The sequence below is a fragment of the Malaclemys terrapin genome, chromosome 11 (genome assembly GCF_027887155.1).
Source record: "Malaclemys terrapin pileata isolate rMalTer1 chromosome 11, rMalTer1.hap1, whole genome shotgun sequence".
Lineage (NCBI taxonomy): Eukaryota > Metazoa > Chordata > Testudines > Emydidae > Malaclemys > Malaclemys terrapin.
In genome coordinates, this window is record NC_071515.1 from 52,282,662 (window position 1) to 52,309,217 (window position 26,556).

A 26,556-nucleotide genomic window follows, 5' to 3' on the forward strand; every position below is an offset into this window, starting at 1 on the left:
AGGCGGGCCCGGGGGTAGGGTAATTAAAGAACGGGGGGAAGGGAGGGTGGCCAAAATTGTTTTTGCTTTGGGTGGCAAAAATCCTAGAGCCGGCCCTGCTACCCCCACCCCCATTATTTTAACCCTGTAATGTATATTACATAGATTACTGCAAAGATATGCATTTATAAAATGTCTTAATTCTAAACACTGAAAAATTTACTAGACAAAATCAATTCTGCACCTATTTTCTGTCACCTAAAAATCTGCAACTAAGACTTGGATCACAAAGGTTTGCAGGTCTTCTCGAAAGGAAGATTATTTTTGGTCTCTGATTCCTTATGTGCGTCTCTGACCCTGAAAAGGATTGATCACATCACAATGCTACAGAGACTAAGGGTTGTCACACAGTCTTGAGAGGCTCACAAGCAAGAATACCATCCTTAGGGCAGACTGTTAAGAAGCAGGCCACAAATCCCAAAGTGGTTGAAAGTTCTACACTTAGATTTCACCAACCAAGTAAAAAATGTGAACTTCTCAGGCACCATACAGCATTAATATGGAGTCACAGACAGTCCCATGGGGAATTGCACTCTATCTTGCCACTCAGGCAAGCTTGACTATGATAGATGGCCACTTTACACCAAAGATCACAAAATATTCACCTTACTCCCAGTCCCAAAGGATAAGTCACTTATTCCAAGTCAATTTGCACCTTACATCTCCCACCAAAGACAATGCTTGTAGCCCATCCTATAGTATAAAGATTTATTAACTAGAAAAAAGAAAAGTTTTTTTACAAGGTTAAAGCAGGTAAGCATACACATACAAATGAAGTACAGTCAGGTTTCAGAAGGTAATAGTAACTTCTATAGTAAGCAGACTCTGTATATCCTCTAGGACTAACCCAGAGAAAACAGGAAACTCCTTGCATATTCTTGAGGTCAATATTATGGCTGGACAACGCTTGGTATTAGCTGAGCTGCTGCTGTTTTCTTTTAAAAGCCTAAATTAACCTTGTTGCTATGACTGGGCATCTGAGATATCCAAGGTAACAGGGAGTCTCTTTTCCTTCTTGCGTTCCATTTTACCCAGGGAAATCTTGAAGGCCAGTATGATAGCTAATTCCTAAGCAGAAGCACTCATCTGTCTCCTATCACCAACTGTATGGCTGATGGATTCTTGGATACAAAACATGCTACACAAATCACTTGGATGGAGATTGAGGATAGTGGCTAGCCAATTAACCTAAGGCACAGCAGGCTAGCAGGACACTGCAGAAGCAGCATCTCCAGCCTGCAGAAGCCAGAGCTGGTACTGATTTCTTTCCCCAGTCCCTTTATCCAAAGCTCCCTGAAACTCCATTGCAGTTGTTTAACTTCTTTCTCTATAGTACAAGGGTTCACTTGAGTTTCTGCAGTAATCAGCCTTCTTTACTTCTCCTAAAGGTATATTGATGTCAGCGTGTTGTGTTGTGCTGCAGAGGTAGCTGCAGACTAGTATGCATGCTAGAAATTGTCTAGGCCTCAAATTTACTCTGATCTTTTAAATCCAGGTTATTTAGACAAGGTAGCAATGGTGCTCCACCAAATAAGACAGAACCGCAGTCTGTGATCCAACCAGGCTCTTGTATGCAATTTCAGAGACTATCAAACAGATTCAGCGGTGTTGTTTCCATTTACTCTCTACAAGAAACTATGTGATCATCTTGTCTGGTGCAGAAAAATGAAGAATCTTAACTCACTTGTAACATTACTTCTATGAGGAAAGTTACCAAATGATTTCAAGAAGTATCCATTTCATAGATGGAAGACTAAGACATAGGGACAAATTCAGCACTAGACTCCAGTTACATCAGTAGAGTTGCACCAGCTCCCACATGGACTTAATTTGTCTAGTTATGTCAATTCTGCTATTACACCAATAAAACCAGATTAATTTCAGGCTTAATTGAGGGTTGCACAGATGTGATGGAGAAAAGTTCATCCAATGAGGAAGGTGGTGGGAATCCTTAATAGTTCAATTTATGAATACATCTAAAAGGCACATTTGTGAACCAATTGCGTATTATACAAATAGGAACATTGGTTAAAAATGTAAAAATATTTATTAACAAGTGCTTTGATCTTAAACTATTTTCTGTTCAATGTAAAAAAGTAAATATTACATATGTATAAATAGCTTTAGTCAAATGCAGGGTTTACACCATGAAAAGATCTGAATTCAATATCAATATCTGTTTAATATACTAGAAAAAGGAATTGGTTTATCTTTAATATACTAAACATGCACACCCTTATATGTAAACAATACATACATTTTAAAAGTGTAGTCAGCTTTAAGTGATCATTGTGATTTGTTTAAATCCAAATTGAACTGCTGATTTGCACATTTTACAGGATGTCAATTTTTTAAGTTACACATTATCTGGAAATGATTTTTTTTTTTATATTCTTACAAGAGTTTGATGCTCTAATCAACTTTACAAGCATTTTAATTACAGAATACAACCAATATACATCTTAAAATATCCATAAACTTCAAATATGCATGTGAAGCAAAAAAAGTAAAAAATGAAATTCCAACACTTATGCCATTGTAGTTTAACTGTTTGGTAGACTCTTGATCCTTTTAAGAGATTAAGAAAAATATTGTAAGAAGCTGAGCAGTTACATACATTACAAAGATGCAAAAAGCCATAAAAATTACTCCTGCAGTTCTTCAGTGAGGTACCCTACTGCAGATACTGGAAACTGATGTTATGTATTAATTTACCATGTAAAAAGATTTAGGCAATATTTTCTATTCTTTAATGGCACAAAATGGAGAAGTTTCCACACATTCTTAGTGAAACTTTTTTTGTATATACAGTAGTTATAGCATATAGTTGCATTACTCCAAAGTAAAAACACTATCAGGTGATTTAGGCACAAGTTTTAGGTTGTTTACAAAACAAGGAGGGGACAGTTTATAAAAGCTAATATGAAATGAAATATTTTGATTTTTTTTTTTAAATCTAATGAAACATTTAAATAAATTGTCCTCTGCAGTGTTATAAACAAGTATTGCACGAATGCTGACAAACCAGAGTATAAAACTGAGTAGATTAGCAAAAGTCAATCTAGTTTTTACTGCCTAGGCCAAGTACAAGTTAAATAGCATGTACAGTGAAAAAAAGTTAGTGGCCTTTATTATTAGCAACACTGTACATTTTAAATATATGGTTAAATTCATAAGTGTCATGTTTATCTGTACTCTGTAGTATAGCTGGAAGTGCAGATAAGAATCCTTTATACAGTAATAGCAATCAAAGTGTCATTCCCTGGGTTTAAAACATTTTCAATTTGTAAATATTTCTTCTTGTTTTAAGACAAATTCACATTTGCCTATAAACATATGGCATTTTCCCCTCCCCCCACTCTTAATGCAACTCAAGCAAACACCCTATAAATATAAACCCAAAGATTCATCTATAAATCTGAAACATACAGTGAATGACAAACATTTCTATTTGAGATGTGAAATGTCATTCCACAGTGTTGTAAAAAAAAGCAGATTGGACAGTTTATAGTAGTTTCTATGTGCATCTTGACCTGTTGAAGATCACCGAGCCAGCGCAGGATTCAAATGAGGCACCATACTATGGTGAGAGCTGCCACAATGCCATTCAGTATTGCCATACTATAGCCCATGTGGAAGGAATGCCCTGTCAGTCTCCTAGAGTGAAAAAACAGAACGCTAATTAATACAAACAAAAACAGTAAGAATCAGAATTCACAAGGAAGTTACCCAAGGTATATTAAGGCCTTTATGGTTCTAAAAGCAGTAACTATTTAAGAGGATTGGAAAGTGACATCTAGGTCTTCAATTCGAGACAGGCTTAGGATAGCTGATGATCACGCACCATCTGATGGCTTTTCAGGGGGTTGGCACTATCAGAAGCAAATTAGATTGTGTTGGGCTCCTAGTGAATTTCTGCCCATATTCACAAAAACCTCATAACTAGCATCCTTGTTTACCTCTCTGCTCGGACTACCGAGAACTGACTGGGCATGAAGACTGAAATACCCCTAATTTTAAGAAGGGAATATCCTAGTGTGTGGGGCAGGGATGGGGGAGGAGGGTATTGCTAACTAAAAAGTGTCCCTAAGCAATAATAAAAGACAAAACTGGGATAAGCAAAATTTAATTTAAATTGATAGACATGCTAGGATTTCCAAGAGGCAATAGCAGATTAAGAATTCACCAAAACCATCTTTGCCAAAGAACAGCTTACACATCACTGGGAGTATTGTTCAGCCTATCATACAAGTCCCATCTAAAGCTCAAAGGAGGGGAAGAAAATTTGCATTAAACCATGTCACAAAATATTGACAAAAACAGAAGTATAAATCCTTACCCCCGCCCCCCACTTTTCTGGCCACCAGTAGTATGCTTATTACTACAAACAGGTAGCTCTGCAAGTACCGGATCTTTCTAATTTACAAAGTACAGTTAATGCAAGCTTTGTATAATATAACCAGAACTATATTCTCCACAATTTTGTGGCTGCAGATTCTGCCACAAAAATCTAAGCTTTCATTTAAAATATGCTGTTATGGTGCTGAAGCTAGCCTTCCATATGTAAAACCGTGCAGTCCTAACTGAGTCTACAGATTGAAACAGTAGCTTCGAAGTATGAATGGCCCTGTGTCTCAATGTAACAAACTCAGAAACTTGATGATAATGTAAAGTGACAATGATTTAACAGATGATCATTTTACCAGTTACATCCAGCTATTCCTCACTGTGGGACTCAGTGAAAGGTAACAGTCAGTAGAGCTGTTTGTAGTTAAAGGCTGCTAGGATGGAAATTAATGGTTTACCATCAACCATGGTCATTCTGGCTGGTGCAGCAGCTCTCAATAGACTGATAGTGTTTGATGACAACCACACCCCTCCCCAAACCCCACTCATTAGTCACTTCTTATCCCTTATTGGGTGCCAACAAATGCAAAAGCTCCCTACTAGGGTGCACAAGCCTTTAGCTTTTCTTCTGGCAGACAATATGCAGTATGAGTTATCAAGACTCAATTCTATGACAATAAAAATTTGAGCAGAGAATAAATTGAAACATTCCAAAATAGAGATCAGCAACACAAGGAATATAGCCCACATTGTATTATTCTTTCCCACAAATAGTCAAGAACTCTGAATTTTGAAGCTGTTGCAGAAATCTCAACATGCCTCAGAAAACAAGCAGCCTTGGTGCAGAATTTAGGTCCAGCATGCTAGAGAGTAGCATGGAATAATTAAAATATAAAACAATTTTAGAGACTTAGAATATACTAAGCATTTAGAAGTGTCATATTAGTACTTTGCAAAGACTTTAGTACAACACAAAGTGACAGTTCTACGTTAACTGCAGAAAACGTGTGTCTGTGTCAGGGTCAAATCTAGGTGAAGTATCCAGAATTATAATACTATATTACTTCCCTTTTCTAATTGAACTAAGTCACAGATCTACCTGCAACTGATCATATTTTCTGAAGGTTTTATTTCAGGAAAATTTGATTTTGTCTCCTTAATAGTTTAACCTTGCCAAGTGCACTGTAAAAAGGAAACCATCAAATGCTTTGCAAAGTTCCTCTACAGTGCAATACAAAACAAAAGATGCAAGGATGATAAATTAAGACTATGTTAAGAATGCTGAAGTTGCACAGTAACTGAAAGGCATGAATTAAGGTTGCATGCACAGGTTTAACACTGTCCACCCCTGCACTTCCATTACAATACAGTCTACTTACACAATGTATTTTCTGTGGCGCACACTGAGTAAAGCTCAGCAGCTCATCTCAGTCACTGCATTTTATTTATAAATGTACTCATGCTTAGGAGGCTAGTTACACCTCTGTCCCCTTTCTGTTCTTTCAGAGCACCTGTCTCAGGTTTCGAGCCTCTTGCCCTTACGTGCCTCAGGATGGAATCTTACAATTCTACTCAGACTGGGGTTTGGGTGCCCTATCCTTGTACAACAACCCCCCGCTTACCAGGCAGGTCCACCTCTGTTTGAGCACCTACCTGATTCTTTGGCAATCTGTGACCAGCGATATTGACCACCAGCATTCTTAAAATAAGATGTTTTTACTTAGCAGTTGAAACAAATCATTAGAGAAAACGAGAATACACACAGGCCAGAGAGACTGACTAGTCCAGGGGTTAGGACACTCACCTGGGAGGCTCAGGTTCCAGTCCCTGCTCCAATTACCAGTTTGTTTGTTTTTTAAATTAACAGTGGAATAGCACCAATAGGACCCAACCCAAATTTACAACCTAGAATTACCCAGTGATTAAGGTACTTATCTAGGAAGACCTGGATTTAAGTCCCTGCTCCAAATCAGGCAGAACTGGGATTTGAACGCAGGTCTCCCACATACCAGGCTGGTGCCCTAACCACTGGGCTACTGGCTATAAGGGAACTGGAACAACCACCATAACCTCCTGTTTTTCTTGAGAAAGAGCTTTTCTGGCTTAGGCATCTACCTCCAGAAGAGGGTTCACAGCGTGAATTCCAAGCCAATTAGTGCCTCCCTGAACCCCAGAGTTAGGCGCTTAACTCCCTTTGAGGCAGGGGACTTAGGCCCCATCCCTCTCTTTGGCACTTCTTACTGCCTAGCTTAGGCAGCTCCACACTTAGCATGGTGGTTTTTGTCAACCTTTCTTAGGTGCCTAACTCCCCATGTGTTGTATGGAGCCTGGGCACCCAACTCAAGGCTGAGTTCCACAAGCTGGCAGGACAACCAAGCAGCCTACGAATTTGGCTTTAAGTTTTCATCAGAAAGTTCCTAGCTCTCATAGTTCCAAAGATTAATTGAATTCAAGCTCGTACTATATAGTTGTGTCTTCTTAAATCTACAAACAATGCCCCTGCTACTGCTCACTACTTGCCCATTCTGCAGTGAAAACTGACCACAGAGACTTTCCTGATGCTTATGAAGTTCCAGCTGCTAGTTACAAAAAAAAAAAAAAAAATAAAATTCAACCCTGATAACCATCAGAACAATTTTCACTCTCCTACTGAAGGACACCCCAAATGAAGACATAGATAGAAGAAAGGTAGCAGCGAGTGCCCCCCCCCCCCAACGCAGCTGCTGGGAAGTCTCAAATGTAGTAGACATCTACTAGTAAACGAATATTGGAAACTGAGCCCTATGTGGGGACCACAAACAGCACCCTAATACAAGTCCCAGCATGCTCTATTTGCAAGCAACCTGGAATGGTGAGGGGTAAGCATGGCTTTTTCCTGGACAGAGGAGGTTGTAGCCAATTAGTTCGCTTTATCACTCACATATTATGTCATATGTAGTCAATGTGTGATGAACAGATACAAGTAGGATAGGACTATGGGAGTAGAAGATAGACAAGTATTTAGGAGTAATGAGTGTGTATTAGGTATATACTCGTTCATAAGCCGATTTTTTTTATTAAAAAAAGGGAAGCATCAGAGACGGAGGTCGGCTTATGAATGGGTATAGAGAGGGAACGGTGGGACACAGCCCCTCCCCCCCACAGAGGGAGCAAGGAGAGGCAGCACAGCCAGCAGAGACAGAAGGAAAGAAGCGGGGCCAGAGTCTCTCTACTTCTGGCCACGCTGCTCTCCCCCCAGCCTCCAAAGCAGCTGCAGCTCTGGGGCTGGCAGGCTGCAGCATGCCACTCGGCCCCACCCCCTAGAAAAGGCTGTGGCGGCACCGCCCAGGTGCCAGAGCATGCTGCAGCCACGCCGTCCAGCCCAGCCCGCTGAAACATGCTGCGGCCGCGCTGCCCAGACTGGCCAGTCAGAGCAGGCTGTGGCCACGCCACCCAGTCTGCCAAAGCAGCTCCAGTCAGGTCAGAGACATCCTCCCCTGGCCTTCCCCAGATAAGGTGGGAAGGGATGGGATGGGAGAGTGTGGGGGTCCAAGGCTAGGGGTGGGGTTATGTGGGGGGTGGTCACTGGGGTTACTCCCCTGACTCCCAGCTTCTCCCCACAAAAAAATTTCCCCACCAGTTGCTGTCCCGGCCTGTCAGGGTAAGCAGCTGGCGTGCCAGGACACTTAGTTTGTTTACCTCGAGCGTCCGCAGGCACAGAGGTAAACCTAAATAAACAATCTCGGCCCACCAGCGGCTTATCCTGATGGCCCGGAGTTTGCTGACCCCTGAATTATAGGGTCGGCTTATATACGATAAGTAAAGCAAGACTGTAATGCAAAGCCAACAGGCTAAAGTCTGTAAGATTTCAGCTTAGCCACACTAGGCCTCAGGCTTAAGGAAACTTGACATGAGTGGGTGACCTAAGACTAACCCTATGCCAATAAAACCACATGCTCACTGTAAAGGATGGGCCAATAGGTGATGTTATGGAAAATAAGTCACAACATACCTGTCCAGACTGCAAGACACCTGATTGTAACATCATGGAAAGTTCTGTTCTGACCACAGGTTACTCTGGAAACCAGTTGACATAAGCAGGGCACCTCAGAATTTATGGCATGTAGAAGTACAGATAAAGAAAAGGAAGGTAGAACCCTCATGCATATGCATAGGGTATTACGCATGGTCAGAACAAGATAAGAGGTTCCCTGGTTGAGCTAAAGTAGGAAGACCACCCCAGCAGGAACCGCCCCTTGATCGATGACAACCTGTTGAGACACCCACTAGACTAATATCTTTGGGTATGTGAGTATGCTTACGGCATTGGCTATTGCTTGGGCTCTCTCTGGTTGTGTAGGGGTGCGTGTGTGTGTAAAACTTAAAATACAAACAAGATTTTCTTTTACTTGCAACAGTGTTTGCCATCATTATTTGTTCTTTGTGTGCTCCACCGTATCTCCCAATTTAAGAGAACTGTAAAGGTTAACTTTCACTCCATTTATCTGAAATCTGTAGCACCATAGGAGCTGTGCTGACTCCCTAGAGACATTATAGTTTAACCCAGGACTACCCAGTCAATTTTAAATAGAGGCTACAGGGCCCTCAAACCTGTTTAGTCCTCTGATATTTAGGCATCTGGCAAATTTTTTTATCCCTACGTATGAGCATGTGCACAGACAGAAGCAAGGGAGTGGACAAGTAAGTGTGTCTATGTAAGACAGTGACACTGACAGATAAGTTGGAGAAGTGGGTGAAGAGAAAGATCTATTTTCGTGGGAAGAGATGCAGCATACACGCTGCATGGCATCATGGAAGTTAATCAGAGGATACTGTTCTGTATTAATGACTTCAAAACATCTACATCCAAATACTTGGCAGAGCCCTCCTTTGCTGGTGTTGGTGCAGAGAAACTTCAGTGGTGGAGCCTTACTTACTGCAGTGAAGCGAGTGCCGTTATCACACACCCAGGCTGAGGTCAGATGAAATAAAAAAAGTGCATGTTCAGATGCCCCAGGCCCCGTTGCTGCTCAGGGCCGCCCAGAGGATTCAGGGGGCCTGGGGCAAAGCAATTTCGGGGGCCCCTTCCATAAAAAAAAGTTGCAGTACTATAGTAACATGTATTTGGAAATGTAAAGAATAACCAGTGAAATACATTCAAAAATTAATTTGTAATAATTTGAAAATACACAAAATACATTATTTAAAAACATTAAATGTTTTAACGGTATGTAACTGCAAATGTATGCATAATGGGCTATCGCTGGGTGATGGTTGGTGCCAATGGGCTGTTGCTGCCTGGGGGTGGCGCTACTGTTGCCCAGGGCTGGGTGGGGAGCTGGGCTCTGGATCGGGGGGTGCCTGGCTCAGAGGGGCTGGGCTCAGAGCTGGGGGTCGGGGGGGGTGCCCAGCTCGGAGGGGCTTACCATGCTGCTTACCCCCACCTCCTCCCTCTCCCAGAGCCTCAGTGAGCCGGGTCCAGGAGCTCCTGCCGCTCAGCCCGCTGGAGCTCGCAGCCCCGCCCCCTTACCACGCGGCTCCGAGCGGGAGGACCTCAGGCCCTGCCTAAGCCACGCCGCTGCAGGGCTGTCCAGGGCCGCTCCTGGACACGGCCCGCTGAGGCGCCGGGAGATGGGGGAAGGTGGAGGAGAGCCTCTGACATTCTCGTGGGAGCCACTACGGGGCCCGGGGCAAATTGCCCCACTTGCCCCCCCCGGGCAGCTCTGTTGCTGCTACTTTCACATGCTTCCCTCTATTCCCATTAAGTCTCTTCCTGTGTCCTGGAGATAAACTGGAGGGATTAAAGCATAAAACCCACTGGATGCAACAGTGATTTTGGAAAGGTTGTACTCTTCTCCCCTTCAAGTTTTTGGAAGGTCAGGGTCACTTCTTAGGCTGTCCCTTTTCTTCTTCTCCCCCAACAAGAGTAGCATTGGGCCCCCATAGACACATCCTGGAAATACGTTCAACATGCAGGTGCTCAATTCCCTTCTCTGTCTGAGACAAAGTAGCACTCAGGAAAAAATGCTGAGTGTATGACTGGTGCTCTGGTCCCCATATTGTCCATATGGTGACTGAAACACAACAAAAAGCAGAGTGCTGAACTTCTAGCTGGACTTTCATGAATGGGTAACTGCATTTTTGAGCCATGCTAATACAACAGTAGCTCATCACAGGCAAGGAATGATTATTTAAAAGTGGATGGACTAGAGTACATGCTGCTTCTTACAATGCAAAAGGAGGTGCATTACAAAAGCTTTTCATCACATTTAAGTATTTAAATCAAAAGATGAGAACAAGTGTGCAAACATAGCTTCAATTTTTAGTTTTGACATATTTTTGCATCAGACCAACCTTTCTAAGACATCTTCCATTGTGTAATAAGCAATGCTGCATTATTGTTGAACAGTGCCAAATTCAAGCAGGTGTGCCGATAACACTTGTCCAACTGATTTAATTTCCCATGTGACACCATATGGATTGCCAATCTGGTCTGCACACTTGAATATCAGGGAAAAATGCCAGACAAAAAAGCTCTGAGGTAATACAAAATTTAGTTTTTCCTCTATTCAATAACTGGTGGTAGAAATAGTAGATATTTAAATTAAAAGATTAAAGCAGATATTAAGCCAAACATATTCATATTGAACAGAAATACCTGAGATAGTGAACATATGGAAAAGTGCTTGTCTCAAACTGATTATAGAAAATTACATTTTCCATTTATCTATTATTTCACTCTGCAGGCAATTCCCCAGTGCAATTAGACACCATTTTGAGGACATCACATTTTACTGAACGGCATCTTCAGCAACTTTAACACAATGCTCTTTTCAGATACAGAACAGCAGCAAAATTTTTCCATATGTGGAAACATTTTCCCAAGCTTCTAATTCTGTGCTATGTTTGCAGAAAAAGGTTAGGGGTAAAATTTTCAAAAGGAACTCAGTGACTTAGGAGCCTAACTCCCAGTGACTTTCACTGAGGTTTAGGAATGTAGGTCACTTATGAAAATGGGATTTAGGAAGTTTGAAAAATTTACCTTAAACTTTTTTCAAGGTGAAGTCTTTCCTTGCAGCATCTAGCCTTATCCCATTACAGTCTGTAAGACAATATTTTGCCACTGTCATCTAAATGTACCCATTACATTCCTGTAACAGTCCTTCAATCAGATCTTCAAAAATCATCTTAATTCAGGAGCAGTCTTTGTCACAGACACCCAGGAAATGGCAAAGATCAAACATCCCATTAGCTTTTCCCACTGCAACAGGTAAAGTTTCATGTAATGTGGCACATTTGATCTTGAAAAGTGAGAACATTTGCAACAATCCTGAAATAAGTACAAATCTTTTCCATTTTACTACTTAATTCTTCTACAGTAAAATTAAACGTGGTCATGATGCCCATTTTCTACCACTTTCTTAACTTTAGGCACACGTGTATCAAACAGATTTGTACATCTGAGGCTGGCAAATCACCAGACACCTACCTACACTCATTTGTAGGATGGAAGCTATTAGTCTACATTTACTACAGTTAGAATGAAAACCAAACCTCTGCAAATTCAACAAGGAAGTCTGAAAAGATGGAACAGCTTTTTATCTAACCGTATTATCAAATGCCCAGCCTACCTTCCAGAAGTTACTAGATTCTAGCAAACCAAGCCCTCTAACACTTCATAACTTCACCAACTCACTTCTAGCCACTCCCCTTATCTTCTAGGCAGTTGTGTAACTTTAACAACATAGCAAAACAGTTGATTGTCTCAGCTTCCTTTTAATCTTAGAATGCTTACAGTTTTCATGCACACAGATTAAAATTAGAGCCCAATGATTCTAATATCAAAGAGCTTTCAAACAGGATATGTTCACATACACACTTTAGTATCAAAAATTCAAAAAAGCAGAAACATTACCAGGCTGTCTTTTCAGGGAAAAGTGAAAAGTTTTCCCAATCTGGTGTATGAACCTGACCAAAGCTATCTCAACTCCAAAAAAGAATAGACACAGAGAGTAGCAGAATTCTTCATATTTAAGGATGATTGGTACCCTTCCTTTGTTAAATAAGGTATTGATAAGATCTCTTAAGTGTCAGGCACACCTTGTGTTTTAAAGAGCTAAGATGGGCATCAGCATGAACTACAGATGATGAGCCTCATGGAAACCAAAAACATCCTTATCAAAAACCAGCTGAGACATTGAAAGCCCAGGACTAGCACATTATAAAGATCCAGAAGACTAGTCTGGAGCTGATCTAACTTACATGTCAAAGCTCACAAAAGCGATTACCTGAAGGAACTAATACAACAAAGTAATTTTTATGTTAAAGTAGTTCCTTGTCACATCTATTTGGGAGTATAACTTTTGGCCTTGATCATAGCTTTTGTCTACACACAGAAAACCCATACAAGATAAGAATCTAAGCAGCTTCTCATCTCTTCAATCAGAACTCTAGTTGCTTCAAACTGTGCATATGACCCTCAAAGTGCATGGCCTCTCAGCAAAAGATAACAAGAAAACTAATTTCAACTGAATATGTAAGTGTTAGGTTTCAGAGAAAACCCAGTTAGTGGATATCATGATGCACTGAGAAATCAAGAGAATGTACTCCAAAGGGAAATCAGACTCCATACCAATGCTGTATTAGTCTTGCAGAAATAGCATACAATCTATCAAGCAATGAATTTCTCCTCCTGAGAGAGACAGCCTATGCTTAGACAGTAATCAAGCTGAATTGCAGAAGTTATTGCCTAATTTATCCTTTAGGGTTTTTTTAAACATTTCCCTCATACTAGATATGTTAACCAGACCAGCGGTTCTCAAACTGTGGGTTGGAACCCCAAAGTGAGTCACAACCCCATTTTAACAGGGTCGCGAGGGCTGGCTTAGACTTGCTGGGGCCTAGGGCCAAAGCCAGATCTAAAACTTGAGAAGGCTTCTGCCCTGGGCGGTGGGGCTCAGGTTACACGCCCTCTGCCTGGGGCTGAAGCCCTTGGGTTCAGCTTTGGCCTGAGGTGGTGGGGGTAGGGCTTTGCCCCCCAACCCAGGGTGGTGAGGCTTGGGCTTTGGCCCCACTGCAGAGGGCAGCAGGGCTCAGACTTCAGTGCCCCATCCTGGCGTCATGTAGTAATTTTTGTCAGAAGGGGGTCACAGTGCAATGAACTTTGAGAACCCCTGAACTAGACTGTAGTTTAAAAAGACTTTTCTAAAAAAAATGGGGAGAGCGGCAGAAACCTTGTAGTGTTGTTTCCTTTCATTCTGCAATGAGTTTTTCCTTGGACATCAGTAAAATGTCCACACATCGTCTTTAATTTCATTTTCTACTACTACGATTCTTGATTAAAAGAGTGTGGCTCTAGTGTCTTGTCAATTGCTCTGGCCTTTTTATTCTTGCACTTTCATCCTTAGCTTCATTATTTGTTCTTTCAATCATATTTCAGCCAAGCCAAGCTTAAAAGTTCTCACATACCGAAGACGTAAAATAAAATAGCAATCTTATTAAAAAAAAATACATCATTTGTCACCCCCTGTGTCTAAAGGCGTCAAAGCTTTATAAAACATTTTTTCATGGTATTAAACTAGATAACATTTGCTTCTTTGATTTAGCATGGTTCTCTTGAGCAATTAGTGACATACACATGGCACTCTGGTAGCATAAATATAATCTAAAGTCAAACATAAGCATAGAACCACTCAGGCCACAGGGACATGGTGTGAAATATGCCATATTATTATGAAGGAAATGCTTCATTTTGAAGATCTAGTACAATGGTAAATTATCTACTTTTATTATATGTGAACAGGAATTCTGCCAAAAAGCAGAAAATGTGAAAGATTCCAGCGTTCTTGGGTGGGAATTATAAGCAAGTGATTTTATGAAACGCTAAGACCAAAAAAAAGCCAGTTGAACGTTTGGTAACAGGGAAATTTCCATTCACATATGGCACAAAAAACCACCAAAATACTTTTGTGTGTTATTCATAAATACAAAAAAAAAATCAAGACTGTGCACATGAAACTGGTGGGTTACCTAAAGTTAATGGGAAAAGGGCTTTTGTTAATTTCTTCCAGTTTTTGGATATACTTTTGTATTGCACTTTCCCTCAACTCTGTAGTCTGATACATATCACATCTTATTCTTGTTTGGAATTCTTACTCCTGGGGGGGATTCTGTGTGACTGCAGAAAACGCCCCCACCCCCGCAGAATTCCTGTACTTCAGAAAACATCAGGGAAGCAAAGGGAAGCCATGCAGGTGGGGGAAACCATGGGCACAGATTTTTTGGGGGAATGCCCCCCTCCAAACAGAGGCACAGCATGGGGGGCGGAGGAAGAGGGCACACGGGATTACATGCCACTGCCTCTCTCCCTCATTTCTGCAAGCACAGAGCTGCCCACCTGAAGGCTCAGCTGAACGCCATATCCTAGGTCCTAGTGCCAGTCATGGTCCCCTTCTGTGTGCTGGGAGCGTTCGTGTCTTCTATGCAACAGTGAGTGCCAGTGGTGGGGCTGGAATGGGGCAGGGAGATGGGAAGAAAAGGGAATACGGGAATCGCGGGGGGAAGCGGTAGCCCAGCTTGCGGCATCTCCTCGGCGGCAGCAGCTGGGGCTCCCCCATTAAGCAGGCCCATTGAACCCTCACCCTGACAAGGCCTACCCTGCTTCACCTGGACCCTTCCGACGAAACCCCCACCCCAAAAGATCCCCACCAGCCGCACCTGGACCCCCACCCTATCAAGCCCCACTCTCCTGGAATCCGGAACCCCACTCCATCAAGCCCCACTTCCCTGGCACCCGGACCCACGCCCCCCTGAATCCCACACACCGACCCCCCGCCAAGCCTCATATCCCCACATCAGCCCCCCCGCTGAGCCCCAACCACCTTCACCTGGACCCCCTGCAGAGTTCCACTGTCCCTGCACCTGGAACACCCCAATAAGACCCTGTGCATCCAGATCTCCCACTGAGCCGCTCATACCCAGACTGCCCCACACAGAAACCTCTCACCCCACACCTGGATCCCCCCACACTAAGCCCCTCCACACTTGGATACTGCTGGGCTAAGCCTGCCCACACCCGGTGCAGAACCCCGGGAGGTTTCTGGGGCAGACCCCGCCCTTGCACTGTGTCAGGGTCAGGTGCAGCCTCACTGCCAAGTCCCTGTACTGGCGGAGGTGGGGGCTTCAGGGTCATCTCCTACCTCAATGCAGTCAGTGGCCTGTGCTCCCCACTGCCCTGCTGGAGCCACATTTGACAAAATAAATTTGCAGAATTTTAAAATATTGTGTGCGTAATTTTTGGCACAAAAAATAATTTTTATTTTTTTGTCACAGAATTCCTTCAGGAGTAAATCCTGTGTGCAAGCAGCCACAATTTCTCCCAGCATTAATGGTAGCAGCTTCAGAACTGCTGGCTCCAAGGAGCAAGAGTCTAAATTTTTCAAAAGCATCTATTAATTTCAGATGCTTCCATTTTTCATTACCCCACCTGAGACACCAAGGGCCTGATTTTCCAGATGTGATGAGCACCAATGGTTTCAATAGACTTTGATGGAAGTTATGGATGTTTAGCACCACTGCAAACAGGGCCCTGTGTGGCTTAAGTCGAACACTTGGAGGCATCCAACTCAGGCTTAACTCAGCATGTAAAAAGTTTCTGGTACTCAAAAATGAACACCCCCCCCTCTTTAGTTCTATTATAACCAGCCATATGATATCTGTTCATTAATTCATAGCTTGAAGAACCCTATTCCATGCAGAGGTGTCCCTCTAGAACTATAAAAGGAACATTTAATATTGTATTCATTCTCAATTTCATAGTGCTTTAGGAAAGAAACTGTTTTAGTCATTTATATGGAATACATGGGCCCAAAGAGTCAATGGTGTTAATATAACCCAGTTATTGTCCAACATTAAACAGTTTTAAACAAGGTTCAGTATAGAGAGACCTCATCCTGCTTAGTACCATGGCAAACATACTATTAAACATCCTTTTAACCTTTAATAACAGTTCTCTCTGTCTTAAAGCATTTGAAATGTAAACTATTACAATAAGGCTTTCATTTTAACAACATCCCTTGTTCTGCCCTTTCCTTTTAGCTAGTGAGTTTTCTAAAAGGAACCCCCCTCCCCTTGGTTTACAGTCTCTTAGATAGTAATAACTGTCATTTTGGGGGAAAAGAGAAGTTAGTGGTGACAGGCTGAAGCTGTCCTCACTGCTGCTGTGTCCTAAGAAGATTAACACACCAGAGGAAAGAGAAAAGAACAGCAAAGACAGAAAATAAAGCTTCTGTCTCTGGTGCGGATTCTCACTTGCAACCTCACTGCCAGAAAAACACAGGCCAAGCACACATCTATCAACCACTCCGAGAGATGGCAAACCCATAAGCATTGGACTGTTTAGGGCACTGCTTTTAGCAGTTTTTTCTGGTCAGAGGCACATAACACTGTTGAAAAAATATACAATCTTGGCTGGCTAAGCCAGACTCTTATTAGAAAGAAGGGAAAGGAGAGGGATAGGAAAGAAGAAATAAGGTAGGGAAGGAAAAGGACATGTGTGGGAGGGAAGGAGACAGTTTCACATCCCAGGTGGTAGCTGGGATTCAGCTCAAGCCAGTAGAGGTGGTTATGTCATCTGGAGGACTCTCTCTGGCCTAGTCTTGTCAGGACATCTCTTAGGATCAGGATGACAAAAGCCTGAGGTCCCAGAAGATGGTGGGGATGGCGGCCATCATGGTAAAGCTTTTCTCCAAAAATCTCTTTAAGGACCTTGTAATGCCGTGCCACTCACCTCTTGCAAGCACCCCCGGGTTCAACTGCATGTGCCTGCACTTCCTCTCTGCCTTGTGGTGAGTCTTCAGCAAACCAGCCCTCCGGCCAAGTCACACACAGTCTGTACGTGAGCCAAAAATCAAACCCCTTCCAGGATACAAATCCGACCAGGCCTATCTCAAAGCCCTCAATAATGTCTCTACCTGCAGCCCTATCCCTGGGCTCACTCCTCAATCAATCCAGCAGGACCTATCGCAGTACCCTGGTCCAAACTGTCTGTCAGCCCCTTCAGGGCTCCCTCAAATTGTCCCTGCTCTTCAAGCAGTCCTGGCCCTGTTGTGGGGACATGTCCCGCAGGGCTCCCTTTATGGAGATTCTTCACTTCTCTGGGCCTTTCTGGCCCCAACTCTTCAGCTGGGCCACTAAAAAGAGTTCAGTTCTGCTTCTGGGATGTATCAAAGTCCAGGTCACTTTCCCCCAGCCTAGGGACCCTATAGATAGAAGCTGTCCACTGTGTCCCTTTAACTAAGCCGCGTTGCTGCTACAGTTCCCTGGGCCACTTCCCCAGCTCACTTTTCACCCTTACCTCAGGGCCTTGTCCTGGCTGAGTCCCAGCAGCCAGCCTGAAACTCCTTCCTGTCCCAGCCTCCCACTCCTGGTCTCTGCCAGGACTGCTCTGTCCGAGGTCCTGTAGATCCCTCGGCCAACCAGGCACACCATCCACACTCCTCCAGCTCCAGCAAGGAACTGATCTCTGCTCTGCACTGCAGTTCCTTTTATATGGGCCTGCTGGGCTGCTCCCTACAGCTCATCTCTGATTGGCTGCGTCCCATGCCATGACTCTAGGCCACTTGGAGGAGACTGCCTTCTGGGGCATGGTGTGGCAGGGCCACGAGGCCTCCAGCAGGGGGCCTCAGGGCCTAGTCCACCCCATCACAGACCCCAAAAGGGAGTGATGGGTGGTGGAATAGCCTATCCTCTCACTGGTTTGTCCACCAATTAGGCCTAGTTTCTGACATACCAATTTCAGTTCACTGATTTTGGTCTCATTGTGTTCTTGTTTATAAGGCATAATCTTAACAATCCTTGAATTATATCTGTAGGCCTTTTTTGTTTGGACTAATTTAGTCTCTTTTGCACGTTATCTCATCAACACTGGTTATAGGTTATTGTAAGTTCATAAAATATTACACTTTTTTGTTTTTACACAGTTGAGCTCACAGTCTGGGTAAACCTGTAGGCCCAATTATTGCAACAAAGTACTTTGGACCCTAACCAGCTTTTTTCAGTGTAGATAAAAATATTTAAAACCATCATAATTAAGGAGTGATATTTAATTGTTTTTAATACTTCTTAATCCTAGCAAAATACTGAGCGTTAACAGTAGAACTCTAAAATACACCTTTAAAGAGGTTTTTCCAACCAGGTGCTCGTGGTTTGGTTACTGAATTTTAAGGTGAATATACCCTGAAGCTCCATAGAGGAGACGCTTAATACCCTTCTGGTATGGAAGCTATTTTGCGTGCAAGCACCCACTCTGCTGGCCAGATTACAAAATGCATTGCTTCATCTGCCATTTTTTGGCATTGTGAAATTTATGTGAATATCAGGTTGTAAAGTTCTCAGACCAATTTTAAAAAAAAAAGAGTAACTTGCCATCAAGATTTTTATTTTTACTTATATAAATAAAAAATAAAAATCTTGATGGCAAGTTACTCTTTTTTACAGATTACTGTGGAAACATATTTAAAATGTTTACATCTATAAAATGAATTTTAAATATATTTCCAACTAAAAAAGTTAACTTCATTTGCGTATTTGGTTTTTAACACTATTCTAACTAGCTTAATGTTCCATAGTAACAAGAAAACCACTTTTAACGCTCCTTCCCCCCCCACCCCGGTTCTGTGTTTAAAAGCATATACTGTATGTACATGTTTTGCTGCTTTCATTATGGAAAGTAAGCTATTAGTATATTTACCCTTTCAAAACAAATATGTCAATTAATATACAAAAAGGTGAAAAACTATACTGAGAATTAAATAGAATTTCAAAACTGGAAACATTATGACACAACATGAATATACAAAATATTGTCCAAATATTCTATTATAGGGGCTGTTCATTTTATAAAGCATAAAAGACATGCTATATTAATAAGGCAGTCTTAGTCAGATATTTTAACAGTAAAAATGATCAAACGATTTGCCTAGCATTCCTTAATGATACACAAAATATTAAGCATGAGTGATGTTTAGAGTAGCAGTTAAACAAGTATCTTTGTATTGTTATGAAAATGTGTTAACATTTTCCCCCCCATTATTGGCAAAAGATTAAACAGTGAAGGAATTTTTATCTGACAACTTATTTCACTGAAAATTGTTGTAAAGTCAATTCACATACAAAAAATTAAAAAAAGGCGGAAACACACCAATTCGAATACTTGGCAATTTCAAAAGATAAGTTAGAATTGATTACAGGTACTACACTTGCCACAAAGCTCCTCTGCTAATTTTTGTGGTTTTAATCATATTTTCCTATTTTAAAATGAATCTTACATATTGCTGCATAAAAGACCCAACTAATAAAAACCAGAGAAAAATTATTTTCTATAATTTCCTTTGGATAAAACTCAGATTTCAGTTGTAACCATAGATAAAAGTTTTCAGAAATAAGTGTGAATTTAAGTTCATTATGTCCATTTAAAGAAAGTCAAAACTTAAACATTAAATATTCTCACTTGAAATACTGTATTTCCATATTTAAAAGAATATAAATCAGTTTACTTGGTTGTTGGATATTCTTTTTCTGCATATTAGAGTTTCTCTCAAGCAAACTTTCTAATTAAACAATTTAAAGGAATTTTGAAGCTCTTCTTGATTTGCAACTGTGGCCTCAGCTTCTTGGTTTTAGACAGGATTTATGCACCAATACCATGAATGGGAGTCAGAGGATCAACAACAAAAACCAAGGGAGTACTCCTGCCTCAAACCAGGAAACTGAGGCAAGGCTGGGTATCAGTTTACAGGCTAGTTTTAAAACCTCAGTCTACTAGACATTATTAAACAGTCAGTCAAACTGTTTTGGAAAGGTCCAGAATAATTCTAATCTTAACACTAGTTCTAGATCAGGATTGCTTATTTTATTGCTGCTTAAATTGCTACTAACAACAAAATAGAAATACTAGATAAAGAAACTGGACTAGGCAGTACCTGAAGCAACTGTAAAACGTCTTTTTAAACTAAGTTCACCACAAGAGAAGCCAGAATCAGAAAGTCTATTTACTTTGATATATTTTCACAGAAGAGCTCAAAACTATCTTAAAGTACGTATGTGAAAGGTTACATCATTCCAGTTTTAGAAACCTTTATTTGTAGTAACCAAGTTTATTTCCAAATGCTTATAAAGTTATGAAAGTATAACCCAACTTCTTTCAAGTTTATTTTTGACTTAAAAATACAAGCTTAATCACATGAAACTCATATTCTAGTCATAAAGTCACCTCTCACATTTCAGGTTACATTTGAGGACTAGCTGGATGCTACAGTAATACCTCAAATTTTGTCCCAAGTGTAAGAACAAAAAATAAATAAAAAGAGCCATATTTATTTATGTGTGTATATAAATAAAAATCTGGATATGCAAGAGTCTCTTAAAATACTAAAATTGTCTAATAATGTGTGGTTAGTTTGGTGCAGTCTGTTTAATAACCCCGCTTCATTACAGGAATCCTTAATTCTCCTCTACCAGAGTACTACATCAACTTGCTTTATCATATCGATGGAGACTGCTTCACTTGATGTAAAGAGGTGTATTAAAAACAAAATAGATTTCAGCAGACTACTGCCCATATAAGTAGTCAAAACAGCTACAACTGGAGCAAACAGTACCCTCCCTTTGACAGGCAAATCCAGCCTGTCCAATTTTAATTAAATTGGATGTCTATTTATTTTTTTAAATCTCTATTGTTGGTACCCTAAGGACTGGAATGCTTAATATATCATCTAGTATTCACCAAGGGCAAGTCTACACTACAAAATTAAGCCAACCTAAATTATGCTGACATGAATCAATTCAACATGTCCACACTGCATTCCTTCGGTCAGTGATGCATGTCCTCACCAGAAGCGCTTGCACCGATTTAACTGCCAGTTCCTGTGTCCTCCAGATCAGTTAAGGCACACTAAGGGCACGTCTTCACTACCCGCCGGATCGGCGGTTAGCAATTGATCTATTGGAGATCGACTTATCGCGTCTAGTGAAGACGCGATAAAATCGATCCCTGATGGCTCTGCCGTCGACTCCGGAAATCCACCGCGGCAAGAGGTGGAAGCGGAGTCGATGGCGGTGCGGAGGCGATCGACTCGCCGCCGTCATCACAGCCAGGTAAGTCGACCTAAAATACGCAACTTCAGCTACACTATTCACGTAGCTGAAGTTGCACATTTTAGGTCGACACCCCCCCCGTAGTGTAGACCTAGCCTAACAGAGCAACATGAAACTTGCACAGCCACTGCTCATATTGTATCTATTGTGTCTTGTGACTAGTTAGGCTGCCAATCCAATCCTTGGAATTACATTTATTTTTTAATAAGTACTTACTTGAATCGTGCAGGTGAAAGTGGAGTCGGAGGAAACATTCCTGGTTCAAAGGAATCAAAATAAGTCACCGTCCAAGAAAAGCTGCAGCATGAGAGCCCTGTCATCAAGGCTAGAACAAACAGACCCCAAAATCCTTCACAGGGAATAAAGAAAAGTTGCTATAAGTTTAACACTAAATTTCAGAAGGTTTTCTACAGAACACAACGTTGCAATATAGCACAAATGTTTTACACCCCTGAAACAAAATGGTACATTTCTAGTTTTTTACCTTAATCATATACTGTTTAGAGAGACAAGGTGGGTGAGGTAATATCTTTTAATGGACCAACTTTTGTTGCTGTGTGAGAGACAAGCTTTTGAGCTTACACAGAGCTCTTCACCTGAAGAAGAGTCATAGACTTTAAGGCCAGAAGGGACCATTATGATCATCTATCTAGTCTGACCTCCTGCACAATGCAGGCCACAGAATTTCACCCACCCACTCCCGCAACAAACCCCTAACTTATGTCTGAGCTGCTGAAATCCTCAAATCACGTTTTAAAGACTTCAAGGTGCAGAGAATCCTCCAGCAAATGACCCATGCAGCAGAAGGCGGCGAAACCCCCCCAGAGGCCCTGGGGTTCCTTCCCAACCCCAAATATGGCGATCAGCTAAACCCTGAGCATGTGGGCAAGACTCACCAGACAGACACCCAGGAAAGAATTCTCTGTAGTAACTCAGATCCCACCCAATCTAACATCCCATCACAGGCCATTGGGCATAGTTAAAGATCAATTAATTGCCAAAATTAGGCTATCCCATCATACCATCCCCTCCATAAACTTATCAAGCTTAGTCTTGAAGTCAGATATGTCTTTTGCCCCCACTGCTCCCCTTTGAAGGCTGTTCCAGAACTTCACTCCTCTGATGGTTAGAAACCTTCATCTAATTTCAAGTCTAAACTTCCTGATGGCCAGTTCATATCCATTTGTTCTTGTGTCCACATTGGTACTGAACTTAAAGAATTCCTCTCCCTCCCTAGTATTTATTCCTCTTATATATTTGAACCTCCTTTCATAAGACAAGTTTTCCATTCCTCAGATCATCCTAGTAGTCCTTCTCTGTACCTGTTCCAGTTTGAATTCATCCTTCTTAAACATGGGAGACCAGAAATGTACAAAGTATTCCAGATGAGGTCTCACCAGTGCCTTGTATAACAGTACTAACACCTCCTTATCTCTACTGGAAATACCTCACCTGATGCATCCCAAGACCACATTAGCATTTTTCATGGCCATATCGCATTGGCAGCTCATAGTCATCCTGTGATCAACCAATACTCCGAGGTCTTTCTCCTCCTCTGTTACTTCCAACTGATGAGTCCCCATCTTATAACAAAAATTCTTGTTATTAATCCCTAAATGCACGACCTTGCATTTTTCACTATTAAATTTCAGTTACTCCAGTTTACAAGGTCATCCAGATCTTCCTGTATGATATCCCAGTCCTTCTCTGTATTGGCAATACCTTCCAGCTTTGCGTAATCCGCAAAGTTTATTAGCACACTACCACTTTTTGTGCCCTGGTCAGTAATAAAAAGATTAAATAAGATTGGTCCCAAAACCGATCCCTGAGGAACTCCACTAGTAACCTCCCTCCAGCCTGACAGTTCACCTTTCAGTATTACCAGTTGTAGTCTCCCCTTTAACCAGTTCCTTATCCACCTTTCAATTTCCATATTGATCCCCATCTTTTCCAATTTAACTAATAATTCTCCATGTGGAACCGTATCAAATGCCTTACTGAAATAGAGGTAAATTAGATCCACTGTGTTTCCTTTGTCTAAAAAAATCTGTTACCTTCTCAAAGAAGGAGATCAGGATGGTTTGGCATGATCTACCTTTTCTGTGTCAGCTCAAAAGCGTGTCTCTCACACACCAAAAAGAAGTTGGCCCAATAAAAGATATTACCTCACCCACTTGTCTCTCTAATATCCTGGGACCAACATGGTTACACCACCTCTCCATATACCATTTAATTTATAGATTAATTTTAATCTATAGGTCTGGGTACCAAAAAAAAAAAAAAAACTGAGCAGAAACCTTTGCAAAAGTGAAAGTTAAGTGATTTAAACTCAATCTAAAATTGCTCTATGTTTTTAGACTAGCTCCAGGCTTTAGACCCAGGGAGAGCGCCGAGATTCCAGCTACAAGAGGAGCTCTGGTTTCAGCCCCAGCACTCCCTCTAGTTAAAGCTCTGAGCCCCGGCACCCTCCACCAGCTGAAATCCAGAGCAGAGCCGTGGGGAGCCCCAACTCCAGGCGCCCCCCCGCGGGTCTAAAGCTGGGAAATGGAGCCGTGGGGCTGAAGCCCCAAGCCCCAGCACTCCTCCCAGGTCTAAAGCCCTGCCCCCACAGGAGCACCAGGGCTCAGAAGCCCCAAATGCTGCCCAGAGCCCTGACCACCCCTGCACCTTGCGGCTGCAACCCCCACCCCTCCCCCGGTTGAAGCCCGTAACATCTTGTTCAGAGTTACGGCACATTTCAGAGTTACGAATAACCTCCATTCCCGAGGTATCCGTAACTCTTAAGTTCTACTGTATGGCCATTCTTATGTTATGTTTAGGGCCCTACCAAATTCACGGACCATGAAAACTGGTCTTTTGTGTGCTTTTACTCTATACTACACAGATTTCATGGGGGAGACCAGCGTTTCTCAAATTGGGGATCCCTGACCCAAACGGAAGTTGGGGGGGGGGGGTCACAAAGTTATTTTAGGACATTGCCACCCTTACTTCTGTGCTGCCTTCAGGGCCGGGTGGCTGGAGAGTGGTGGCAACTAACTGAGGGCCCAGCTCTGCAGGCAACAGCGCAGAAGTAAGGGTAGCAGTACCACAACACCCACCCCCAATAACCTTGCAACCCCCCCTCCCCTCAACTGTTTTTTGGGTCAGGACCCCAACAATTACAACACAGTGAAATTTCAGGTTTAACTGGCTGAAATCATGAAATTTAAAATTTTTGAAATCCTATGGCCATGAAATTGACCAAAATGGACCCTGAATTTGGTAGGGCCCTAGTTATGGTCTTTAGAATAAAGGACAAGATAAATGCATGCACTGTATATCGTTTTCGGCTAGTTATGACAGTAAATTCTCAACTTCCTCTGAGGAAAGTATCTACCAAATGTGAAAGAGCCAGTTGTGTGTTTGCAGAGAACAAAATAAAACAGGCAGCTTTTTCATGGTTAGATTTCAGCCTTGGGGAATTAAAAACAAACAAAACAAAAAAAACCACCCCCCCCTCTACCTATGAGATAATGAATATAAAATAATTTCTTCCATGTTCCAATTTTTACAAATAAATGGAGAGAAGTATGTACTTAACATAAAAGTTCCTTGTGAGCTCTACATGGATTAGATTCTGGCTATACAAGGCACTCTCCACCACCTGCTTCTGGGGCAGTGTCAGAAATAGTAATCGAGTAGACATGCCCTAGCAATAACTGAACTGAGTCACAAGCTCCCCCTTGTTGTCCAAAGAACCCGAGTGTTTACTCAATATGGCTGTTATTTAAGACAAGGTGTTTTTAGCCTCCTTTGAACTGCAGAAGCACTGAAAGAACCATATGAATGCATACCTAGCAAGCCAGTTTCTATACCATCTTCATTCTTCTCTTTCTCGGAGCGCAAATCTACAGAGGGAGGAATCAGTTATGAAACAGCAGTTTCAGAAAACACCAGCAGGTGCTCACTGTGCCGCAGCTACCCAGCAAAGGGTATGGACATCACCGCCGGTTCTCTGAGTAGTCTGTCCGTAAGGAGGGACAGTTACTAGTATCCCAAAGCTACACTTCTACCTCTCTGCCAGGCCCGCACCCTACACCACGGCACCCGCAGCGCTGGGCTCGGACTGCCGGGACCTGGTTTTAATCCCCACCTCACCGAAACGGCCCCCGCCGTGGCCGGGGAAGACACCCCGGCTGCAAGCGGGACCGATCCCCCCAACTCACGAGTCCTGCAAGGGCAGGGACCTCGGGTCGCCGGCAAAAGCGGCCCCCTCACCTTTGAGCACGAGGCAAGCGATGGCCAGGAGGAAGGCGAGGGCGGAGACGGCCAGGAGGCAGCACAGCATCGAGCAGGCCCGGGCCGGCCAACGTTTCCCCCCCGGCGGAGCCATCAACACGCCATTCCGCTTGTGGGACAGCGGCGGCAACGGGGCCCCGCCCTGGGACACAGAGACACCGCTCACTGCCTCCTCCTCCTGCAGCAGCTCGGCCTGCAGACTCCGAGCCACCACTCCGCCCCCCAGCCAGGGCGTGCCGGGGGTCGCCCCCCGCCTGCTGAACCTGCCCATCCGCCCGCTGTCGCCCACAGCCAGGGACATGGCGGAGCCTGGAAGCCGCCCGGCCGGGAGGCGCGAAACACGGGCCACAGGGTCAGGCTCAGCCCGAGGCGGGGTTGCCCAAATTGACGCCTACTCCTCTTGCGTCACCAGGCACCTACCAACCAGACTGCCCGGAGGGGTGGCTAGGAGAGACTAGCAAGAATTGCTGACCCGGAACAGACTAGAAAAGACTGAACGCGGCACGTACCAACTCATGTCAACGAAGGGGAAGCCAAGATAACGTCTGTAACGAGGCACCTACCAACTCGCCCCCGAGGGGTGGTTGAGGACCGCGCACGAGTATCATTGATAGGAGACTAAGGAAAGCGCGCTTCTTGCCCCCCTCCTTAGGTGTCAGTAGTTCCGTCTAGCTTCCTTAGCCCCGCCTGCATCGCCCACGTGACCCCTTTCCCAGCGTTCCCTCCACTCGTCCCCCCCGCCGCAGTTTCTTCCCCCTC

General features: G+C 42.9%; 1 protein-coding gene across 1 annotated transcript; it reads right to left on the reverse strand.

Moving 5' to 3' along the window:
• Positions 1-733: 733 nt before the first annotated feature.
• On the reverse strand, positions 734-26,465 carry ARL6IP6 (ADP ribosylation factor like GTPase 6 interacting protein 6). Its single transcript, XM_054044156.1, has 4 exons — positions 25,777-26,465; positions 25,353-25,406; positions 21,736-21,868; positions 734-3,696 (listed from the first exon to the last, which is right to left on the reverse strand). The coding sequence occupies exons 1-4, from the start codon at positions 26,096-26,098 to the stop codon at positions 3,603-3,605; spliced, it is 603 nt and encodes a 200-aa protein (XP_053900131.1). The 5' UTR covers positions 26,099-26,465; the 3' UTR covers positions 734-3,602.
• Between the last annotated feature and the right edge of the window lie 91 nt (positions 26,466-26,556).